The following is an 11248-nucleotide window of genomic DNA, read 5'->3' on the forward strand; positions in this document are numbered from 1 at the left end:
AGCTTAAGTATGTTCAATGGAAGTATTATAAAAGTTTTGACAATTTTTATCATCAGGATACTATTTTTCACGAATTTATATTGTTATGAATGATTAAAAATTTGGAAAAATAGTTAATCACATCAAAAACTCAAGGGAAAATTTCTGGAAGACCTCTACTATATTTGGAATGAAAATGCAGAGTTTGACAATTTTTGGAATCTGTTTGATAATATTTTTCATTTTTAGGAGCTTAAAACACCTTTAAATGTGTTGAAATACCTTTAATTAATATTATAAAAATCTGGAAAATTAATATCCAAAATTGTCTTAATCACATGAGTTATAAAATTTTCACCATTTCAGAAAAATGTTTGAAACTTATCAATATTAAATTTTGACACAATATTTGCATAATTCTATTGTAGTAGTAAGTATATTAGCATTAGATTTCAACTAGAGACTCACTAACATATACCATTATTGTAGGATTCGGTAGTAATACAAGTGGAACTTAGATCAAGGCATCATTTTCATCATCTCAATGCATTATGAGTATTCACGCACTCCCCTTATTTTCGGTTTTTATGTTTTGGGGTGGAAAAGCATGTCATAAACTATTTATGTTCGTTGTATTTAATTTGGCTTGTATCAAACTTGGTTGCTATATATTTTGCATATTATGAGTATTCACCACTCCCCTATTTTCGGTTTTTAAATGTTTGGGGGAGGAAAAACATGTCCTAAACTATTATATTCGTTGTATTTATTTGACTCATATAAACTTGGTTGCTATATTTTGCATATTGTGAGTATTCACCACTCCCTTATTTTCGGTTTTTAAATGTTTTAGGGTGGAAAAGCATTTCCTAAACTTTTTATGTTCATTGAATTTATTTTGACTCTTATGAAACTTGGTTGTTATATTTCGTATGTATGTGTATGTTACTTTAATTCATGAGGACTGTATTGCGGTTAAGTCCCTGGAATCTCTAGACACAACTCATTAACTCTTTTGAGCCTATGGTTATTATGGATAGTGTTATCAGGAGGTAGACAACTCCTCACTCTCACGATTCGCTTGAGTGTATTTTACCATTTTATACACTATGTTTGCGATACACATAGTAGTCAATAGGGCACGATTTGGTCATTAGGCTTCGGTTGTGAACTCATGAATGGAAACTTGATGCACATACGAATCTTTATGCATACATGAAACTTGTATTCTCATGTTAGCAACGACACTTGTATACTTATTTTGGCAATGAAACTTGTATACTTATTTTAGCAACGAAACTTGTATGCTTATTATAGCAACGAACTTTGTTTCTCATTATAGCAACGAGCTTTTATTACTGGAAACTTATATACATGTTTTAGCAATGAAATTGTTTGATCCTTGTAGCAACGAAATTGATTGCTCATTTTAGAAATGAAACTTGTTTACTCGTTTGAGTAACGAACTTTATCTTCCATGAGAATATGAATGTTGCATCTCATTTGGGCAACATACTCTATCTCTCTGTGACAACCCGAAATCTATTCCGTCATTTTTAACCTTTTCCGTTAATAAGCCTCGCTTATTTAACTGTCCGTTAACCTTTTGGAAGAGGTTAATTAATTTAAGACTTTTATAATGGCATGGTAAGGGTTGAAACAAGTTAGAAACACCCACAAAATACCCTTAAAAATGTGTGGTTGCAACCAAATCAAAATTTGACCGTTTAATCGGGTGCGACCAAAAAGTCCCGTTTAACAGCAGTATCGGGTAGATTTCCACTGAGCCCCAACTCCAACCCCTATATAAGGGTGAGTGGAGTCCATTAGAGACTTTTTACACTCTCCCCACTCTCTCTCTCTCTCTACAACTTAAATTCGAGCCAAAAATCGTCTGTTTCGATCCCCAAACGAGTAGGTAAACTATCCTAACTCGTTGTATAACTTATCTAGCCTGCAAATTCGAGTTTAAAACATAAAATAGGGACAAAATCATGTGTTTACGGCCCAAGAACACTCTTGGGCCGTGAACACCATTTAATGGGGGTTTTTAAGCCCCAAAACCCCTCCAAATTGTCCCTAAGGCTTAGATATGACTTGTAGGCTTATGGAATCGGACTTAGAACACCTTGAAACGATTTTTTGAAGAGTAAACATGATTTTACTGCCCAATAACATGCTTGGGCCGTAAACTCCTCTTCATGGGGAGTAAACTCATATTTGAGTGTTTAAAAGCCACTTAAACACACCAATGGCCTTAGAATAAATTCAAGAATCAAATACCAACAAGTTAGGGACCTTAAACTCAATTAAAACAACTCCATAAGGAGTTCACGGCCGTAAACCCCTCATGAAAGGGTACATGGACTGTAAACTCCTATAAACGGGTTAAATGGTGCCCTAAACTCCCCATTTGACTTGGAAAAATACATAGGATTTATTCTCTATCACTTAAGCCCTTAAAACACCCAAGGAATGTGTCAATAGGAGCTTACGGCCATAAACTCCCTTGGTTGGGGCCGTAAACTCCCATTTGGTCCATTTAAGTTCCTTAAATCCATTCATACCTTTTATATTTGGACCTAGTAAAATTCCACGTACAATTGATATAAGGCCTTTAAGCATCCTAGAACACCCTCACCATGAGTTTACGGCTGTAAACTCATGGGGAGTTGTCCCAGGGCCGTGAACTCTATATATAGAGTTTACTCTTGAAGAGTAAACTCCATTCCTAAGCCATTCACACCCTTAAATGTTACCCGGGACACCCCAAACACTTAATCAAAGTGATTTCTGCACTTTAGGATGCGTATACTTGTTTAATTGGTATTATATATATTGATTATATGTAAACATATGATATCATATGTTAATAGGTCACTAAGTGGGTCCTAGTCCTTACTTGACACCGAGCACCCAACCGGCACCTTCGTCGAATCCACTTACATCAGGTGAGTTCATACCCCTGAATGAACATTTTAAATGTTTTTACATGTTTTATAGGGGGGAATACAAGTTAAACATGCCAGTTATCATATCAATCACATGTGATTGATAACCCGCGTGCACAAGGATTTACCACATTGTAAACTGTTTTACCAAGTAGGATACTATAAATGGTTTTCCAAAAAGGTTTTCACTTGTTCAAAACTCTTACTTATACTGTTTTATCAAAGTTCATTTTAAACTGGTTTATGAAAAGTTTCCAAAGAATTTCTAAAGGTTTTCAAACTTATTTTACCAAAGAACACCAAATTATGATTTTCTCAAGTATAAAGGTTTTCTTCCATGTTTTGATACTCCTTCTTAGTTTAAACTCCTACTTGATAACGCTTTCACTTCGTGATGCGTTTATACTTGTATTGCCTCTATTTCGCTTATACTTGTAGTTACTTATACCTGTTAGACGCTCTTACTTCACCTGTTATCGCTTCCACTTCGTGATACACTTATATTTGGTACGCTTATACTTCATGATTCGGTTATTCCACACTGTACGCTTATACTTCGCGATTCGGTTATTCCACACCGTACGCTTATACTTCACGATTCGGTTATTCCACACTATACGTTTATACTTCACGATTCGGTTATTCCACACTGTACGCTTTTACTTCACGAGTTGGTTATACTTCACGATATGTTTCCACTTGTTACACACTCAAGCATAGTTAGATGTATGCATGTGCTTGTATAGATGCATATAAATGATGATTGAAGGACTTAGGAAGGCTTGTCCACCCTATTTCCTTTTCTTCGTTGAGATGTGGTCTGGTGGGATCGGATGTCCGTCCGAAGGTCGTTTGATTCATTAGTTATATATTATGTATACGAGCATAGACATATAGGTTTACTCTAGTCAGTTCAGTTATGAGTCTCTACCTCTAGTTCAGCACTTATATTGGAAACCCACTACCCACTATTTGGGATGCATCTTCGGGACACGGCCTTCTCCGTCGCCTAGTTGGTAACCAGAGTCTCCTGTAGGGAGAGCGGACATTGTGTGTATAGATCTATACGGGATTGACACCCCCGCACCCTGACTGCTAGCTACAGTCCACGGCCTACCAAGCCAAGGGGTGACAAATGTCACATTTTATAGACGCTTGCAGGGCGTCAGGTACTCTAGTGTCGGTTAGTATGGTTACGAGTATCCCAGGTTACCTTATAATTCATGGCCTTAAGGTGACTGTATTTCACCAGCAATTTGCACTGTATGCTGGAAACCCACTCTCAAAGTCACACTGTTTTTAGACCTTGCTAGCTGTATCTTTCATTTGATATTGTCTGCGGTCTGTATTCTCGGTTTTAGACCTTACTAGCTGTATCTTTCATTTGATACTGTCTGGGGTCTGTATCCTCTGTCTTTAGACCTTGCTAGCCGTACCTTTCATATGGTATCGTCTAGGGTCTGTGTCTCTCTTTGTTAGACTGAGCCAGGCGTGTCGTTTGTTTGATACTCTCCTAGAGTCTATGATTCCTTTTGCCTTAGTCAGCAGTCTTCACTGCTGAGGCATATGTTATTTTCCTCGATTCCTCTTACTTTCTTTAATAATCAAATTTTATATTCTGATAATGATAGCGATTAAGGGAAAGCCACTTTTCACCACACAACTCCATCCAGTCTTGGTAGAAGACTGCTTTTATTAAAGAAAATATAGGATTTTCTGGAAAATACACTATTTTAATGGATACTCTAAAACTACCACTTTTATTAAAGTTATTTGAATGAAATGACACTAAATACTTATGAACTCACCAGCATTTGTAAAAATGCTGATACTCGCTTTTCAAATAACTTGTATTCTCAGGTCAGCATTAGACAGGTACATCTCCGGAGCTGTTGATGAAGATAGCTTAGTACCATGTTGTACTTATTATATTTACTTGTATTACTTTGATGTATTGTAATGTAAACCATGTAAAACTATTACTATTAATGCAATGTTTTGTTGTACTTTGATTACTATAATGCATGTGTTGTGATAGTTGACATGACGTCATCCACCCCAGAACGTTTCTGCCGTTTCGGTTTTGGAGTGTGACACTCTCATGATGACAAAGAACTTTGTTTTTACAAACTTATTTACTCATTTTAACAATATACTTTTATAATTGGAAACTTTTATCAAAACTTTGATTTCAATTCATGGAACCAATATTATTTTGTTTATTTGTGAGTACTCACCAACTATTTTTATAGTTGACGCTCGTTTTACATGCTTTTTCAGGAATCATCGAGTAAGTGACACTTAGGGACACATCACTGTTAGGATCATTCGCATGTGTTTGTATTAATTTCTTTTAAAATTTGTTCAAACCCATTGTAAATTTGTAATGATTTTTAATACTATGGTTGGTGTTGTCTTTTAACTTTTGCTATGAAACTATTTATATTGTCACGCCTCGTGTTTCCGCTTTAGCGGGGTGTGACATAACCTAAATGAAAAAGATAACCAAAATGGTAACAAATAGTTTTGAGGCTTCTAGTTTTAAAGGATTAGACAACGACATGAGTTTTTCAAAAGAACAACTTTTTTCTTAATGTAATGTCTTGATGCCCTTGCCTCTGTTTTGTGGTTTCACAAGGGATGTCAGATCACTACTAGAAACTTGAGCTTCAGCTACGGATTCAGAGAGAGATTTATTCTGTAGCAAAATTTTGGCTTATAGAGAGGGAATTGCGAGAGATCTGCGATGGTTTAAATAAGTATTTTATTTATTCAATATATAGCATATTAAAGAGGGTTTAGCGAGAGATAAGCTACGGATCTTACAAGTATTTATCGACGCACCATTATTCATCGGTGATCGGTGGAAAACTAAGTCATTTAGCGAGGGTTCAACGAGGGAAAAAAAATCGTCGACTTTTTTCCATCTGGTATGTGTTTTGCGAGAGAATACCGACGGAGCATACACACATTATGTTTTATTAATTGACGATCTCTCACAGAAATTGGCGAATCCAATTCCAGTTTCACAGAGTTTGTGTAAGTTTTCGTCCCTCCCATGCAAACCTGCTTTATCACTCCAACTGAACATGCATAACTCTCGAGTTGCAGCTTAACCTAATCTCACCCTCTCCGTTCAAACAGATGACGACACCATGGACCATTGCAGCTTCCTAATCCGACAGCCTCCACATTTTTAAAATCTAAAATTATTCTTCGTTAACTTCCGATTCAGGTAAATCTCTTGATTTTATTTGCTTTAGTCATATATTAGGTTAGGTTTGGTTCAATTGCACACTATATTACGTTAGGGTTTAATTTCTCCATTTTTTTTTTCCTTTTTTAGTCTTCATTCCTCTTATATCGATTGCATCTATATTAGAATAGATACTTAGAATTAGAACTTGATATAGGGCTTGATTGGTTGCTTTAGTCATATATAAGCCTGGTAGCATAAGTTTTGTGCATCAAAGCTTCACCCTGAACCTCTCCTGTCATCTATGTACATGCATCCACAAGCTCTGTAACAAGCCCAACAATATGAAATTATCACATTTTTTATTCCCTTGAGAAATAATTCTATTTGTGTTTTTATTCAAATTATCCCCAGGTTGCACTGCATCATAAATATAAATAATAGAACTTAATATAACATATCTTACTTTAACTAATCAGATTCAAGAAACATAAATAAAAAATGTGATAATTTTGGTTACTTTACATACTATTTGCTTCACAGGTGCTTGTCCTTTTGTGTATGACAAGCACTTCTATACTTATTTTTGTAGATATATCAATAGAATGGTGACTCTAATGGCATGTCTACTTATGTAATCAAGGTGTATCAAAAAAATTAAATGGCTTTTCATTTCTTTTGTTCTTGCTAATTTGTAGCATTATCTGTTATGTTTTGAACGTGGAACTGTTCACAAATAAGAATCTTCTTGGTGCCAACTTGAATGACATATAAGATCCTTATGCAATCGTCACTTGTGGTACAAAAAAGCACTTTAGGTAAAATTTATAGCAAGATTTGGTCAATTTCAATTAAGAATCTTACTGGTTGCTTCTGTTTTATAGAAATGGTCATTTTTACTGATGCTGATCTGCAACTAAATGGTTCCTGGTTGAAGAAATCCAATGTGGGGAGAAGAATTGGATTTTTTTGTGGATGAACTTCCTATAAATGTAAGCTTAGCTGTTATCCACACAACAATTTACACAAATAGCAATGTACTTATGTTGGTTTGTTTATTATAGCATCTATACTTTCTTATATTTGAAAAAAAAACTACCCAATTATAGTAATGTCATCCAAATACAAAAACAAATTTGAATGCTATAACTGGGTATATTTTTCAAAGTAAAATTACTTAAATACCCTTATTACATTTGTTGGTTTAGCCCTCTCCCTGAGAATGTTCTGCAGCACGAGCAATTATAGATGATGCCATTTGGTGTACATTTCTTGAAGGGTAACCAGCAAAACGCGCGATTTCAACAGTGAAATGCATATCAAGAATCAACTACAATAAAAAAAAAGATGTAGAATTTTTACTCAATACATTGTTATCCTTGTGGCTGAAGTTTTGCCACTTCATTTTCTAAAACACCCCAAAAATCCTCTTCATTAGACATCACCCATATCACAACAGTTTCAGTCTGCCTTGCAAGCAACACTCTCTGTATCTTTTCATTCCCAAGTAACACATCTCCAGCAACTGTTGCTAACTATTGTAGCTTCCCAAATAATGCCTGCATAAACACCACAATTCCCAAAATAAATAAGGGCAAATTTGTAAAACTCAAAATCATGTAGCTTGTTTAGACAAAAATGCTTCCATTAAATTACCTAGAAGGGCAAAGAAGGCAAAGGATCAGAATTCCAACTAACATCATCACCTTCACCACATAAATAACCAGGGTGTGTTTTCCCATCTCTTGAATATATAAAATTCAACACATATTGTCTACATAAATGATCTCTAAGCTTATCCAGTGAATGCTGAAGCTGCTTCCTCCAGTCCTTATAATCTATCCCACTATTCAATAGAGGAGCAGTATTGTCATTTCCTGCTTCCTTGCTTTTGTTTAAAACACTCCATATTCTTGACATAACCATTGGTAACAGCTCTTCTGCAATAGTGAATGTAGTTCCCAAAAGGGAGAGTTGTTGGGAATCTGTTTCAGCTTTAAAAGGTACCGCTTCTTTTAACTCCACTAAACTGTCATCTTCAGAAGGTTCAGGTAAAGCTTTTATGATTTCATCCATGTATTGATCAAAAAGTTTTAGAATTCTTGTTAAAATATTTCCTCCAAAGTGTAAGATGACTAGGCGTGTTAGTTGCTCCACTATATCCTGTAAAAATCATAAACAAGTAATATAATAAAAGTAAATTTCTATAATAAACAAATCAGTGAAAGTACATTGCTATTTCTTGCATTCAAATAAAGTCAACTCACTTTTACCATGAAGATGAAACGGGTCCCACTTTCAACAAGCATCCCATCAGAAGATATAGCAAAAGTGGACAAAGGAGAGGCAAGGCGAGGTGACAATGGCAACATCTCATCATTTCCTGAAAATTCAAAAACTATTTCCTACTTTCTTAACTCGACCCACCATTCTTGGAATTGTAATTGATCCTTGTGTTGCTGTTTTAGTCTTTTAGAGTTTATTGGCTCAAGGCATAATCACAACAATAAACGTTGTAGCCTTGCTTTTCATCATAATAGTTGATGGATACATAGGTTTCAAGACTCAATGGGTGGGATATAAAGTTCCAGGCGGGTAATATGTTCATTTTTTCACATGTGTTAAATTACCATTTTACCCTTGGCAACATGAAATATGTTTCTGATTTTCAGGTATTTCCCGTACGGAGCTAATGGAGTACTTGCTGGATCTGCAACCGTTTTTTTTTCTCATATGTTGGTTTTGATGCAGTAACCAGCACAACAGAAGAGGTAACACTAGTGATTGTGATTGCTCTTTCTGAAGGGTATAATTGTAATTTTCATATTGTTTATATTAAAGGTGAAGAATCCTCAGAGAGATTTACCTATTGGGATAGGGTATATGCTTTTATCGCCTCTGCTTTTGCTAATTATGGAATGAATGGAGCAGTGTAAGCATACAACATTTCTTTCTAAAGGGTGTAATTGTAATTTCATCTTTATTTACATCTAAAACCATCATTATGATTTAAGATACGTTATAACAATCGGATCTGTTACTGCTCTATGTGCTGCTTTAATCGGTGGAATACTTCCTCTAGTATATATTTTCCTTAATTACTTATATGTTATTCATAATATTTCTAAAACTTCCCCTTTCATGTTAGAACCCTCAAAGCTATGCAATAAAGAAAGAATTATCTGGTTCCCATATAGAGAAGCATATAGAAGGTATTTCAGTACAAAAATCAATTCTTACATTCTCTACATCTATCTCAGTTTCTGACTCATCTTATGGATTCCAGAGGTCAAAGAGTTATCAGACTACCAAATGATCTGGACTGAGGAAGATGGTTTCATCTTGAAGCCTCTTGGTATCTTTACTCTATAAAACTATTATATATTATACCGCATACATATGCATATGATGTATATATTTCATGTATCTGCAAAACCTGGAAGGTTGATGACAAAGTATTATTTGAAATTTGACACGATAAACATCCTGTATGCAATTATCTAACTGATTATATTAAATGTAAATAAATAATATAATGTAGCTGACTTTGTTTCCTGGAATGAAGGGATACAATTAAGGAGGAATGAGAATAAGCTATTTATTTTGGTAAATGATTGTTTGACTGGAGATCCTACAGTCCATGACTTATCTCTTACCCAGGTCAGATTTTTCAAATTTCTAATGGAGTAATTTACATTTTTGGTTCTGGAATATAGCTGATTTTTTTTTTAATTTGGCTCTTATTTGAGGTTTTGTAACGTTCCAAGTAAAATGACTGTTTTGGGACCAAAATTTGCAAAACTCAGCTATATTCCAAAAATATAGTCATTTTACTTGAAATTTTGTCCTGGAGTATAGCCGATTTTTGCAATTTTGGTCCCAAAAATATAGTCATTTTACTTGAAAGATGGTGGAATAAAACTTGAAAAAACCTGCTATACTCAGGGACCAAATGGTAATTTACTTTTTTATCTATATCATATAACATTAAATGGCCTACAAGATACGAACTCCGTTTGTTCAAATGGGTGTCGGATTACAAAATGAATGAAAGAGTACTTTATATATATAAGGAATTACAAAGGAGCTTTGAATTCACGTCTTTTAGCAAAATCTTTGCATCAAAAACTCTGGGAAGACAGTCCATATCTTCTTAAACAATTACCAGGCATTGGTATAGTGACAGCAAAGGTATTATCTTTTTTTAAAATTTCAAAATCTATACAACAAAATTACAATTTTAATCTTTGTAGTTTGTATACTTCACAGTTAATCTTTATTTTTATTTTTTTATTTTTCTTTATTTATTTACTTTTTTTTTTTAATGTTCAGGCCTAGAGTCATTTGAGACACTTTCTGAAGCAGACCCAAGGAAAATAGAGATTGTTACTAGTAGAAAGTTCTCATTTGTTTCTTTTTTACTTAATGCACAAAGCATGTCTTGATATAGGTTAATTGAAGGGGAGGGTAAAATGATCATTTATACATATTCTGATAGTCATTTAGTAATTTTGATAGTTTTTATATTATAATGTCTAGTTGTATCATTATTTGATGTTTTTTAGTATAATAATTTGATGATTGTACTATTTTTTCTTTTAGAATCATAATAAAAAAAATGATATTACAAGTTCGTGACGGATTAGTGACAAAAAAAAATAATAATAATTCATGAATTTTGTGAGGGATTAGCTACGGAAAAAAATCAAGTCTAAAGTTTGTGACGAATCAGCGACGGAAAAAGAACAAAATTAATTTATGAATTTTGCGAGGGATTAGCTATAGGAAAAAATCATGTCTAAAGTTTGCGACAGATCTGCGACGGAAAAAAAAATTTAGTATATGAACTTTGCAAGGGATTAGCTACGGAAAAAACTGATCAGGAAAATTTGCAACAGTAAAGCGACGAAATGTCTTTAACAAATTTTGTCGCTTTTGTCCTGGGTAAATGTATTGAGTGACATTTAGCGACGGATATTCTGTCGCTAAATTTGTCGCAAGGAAAAACTGATCCGTCGCTAAAACCCTCGCTGAGTCATTTGCCACATTTAAATTACCTATGGAATGAATCTGTCGCTGATCCATCGCAAACAACATTTAGCGACGGAATAGCGACGGATTC

General features: G+C 34.4%; 2 protein-coding genes across 2 annotated transcripts; one reads left to right on the forward strand and one right to left on the reverse strand.

The window, feature by feature from the left end:
- Positions 1–7496: 7496 nt before the first annotated feature.
- Positions 7497–8526, reverse strand: LOC128128137 (exocyst complex component EXO84C-like). Its single transcript, XM_052766968.1, has 3 exons — positions 8394–8526; positions 7783–8289; positions 7497–7685 (listed from the first exon to the last, which is right to left on the reverse strand). The coding sequence occupies exons 1-2, from the start codon at positions 8496–8498 to the stop codon at positions 7783–7785; spliced, it is 612 nt and encodes a 203-aa protein (XP_052622928.1). The 5' UTR covers positions 8499–8526; the 3' UTR covers positions 7497–7685.
- Positions 8527–8797: 271 nt separating this feature from the next.
- LOC111890422 (DExH-box ATP-dependent RNA helicase DExH17) lies at positions 8798–10673 on the forward strand. Its single transcript, XM_042897703.2, has 7 exons — positions 8798–8897; positions 8968–9058; positions 9141–9207; positions 9275–9338; positions 9413–9481; positions 9560–9614; positions 9692–10673. Exons 2-7 carry the CDS (start codon positions 9045–9047, stop codon positions 9711–9713), a joined length of 291 nt encoding a protein of 96 aa, XP_042753637.1. The 5' UTR covers positions 8798–8897; positions 8968–9044; the 3' UTR covers positions 9714–10673.
- The last annotated feature ends 575 nt before the right edge of the window (positions 10674–11248 follow it).

This window comes from Lactuca sativa, chromosome 8 (assembly GCF_002870075.4).
Source record: "Lactuca sativa cultivar Salinas chromosome 8, Lsat_Salinas_v11, whole genome shotgun sequence".
NCBI classification, from domain to species: Eukaryota; Viridiplantae; Streptophyta; class Magnoliopsida; order Asterales; family Asteraceae; genus Lactuca; species Lactuca sativa.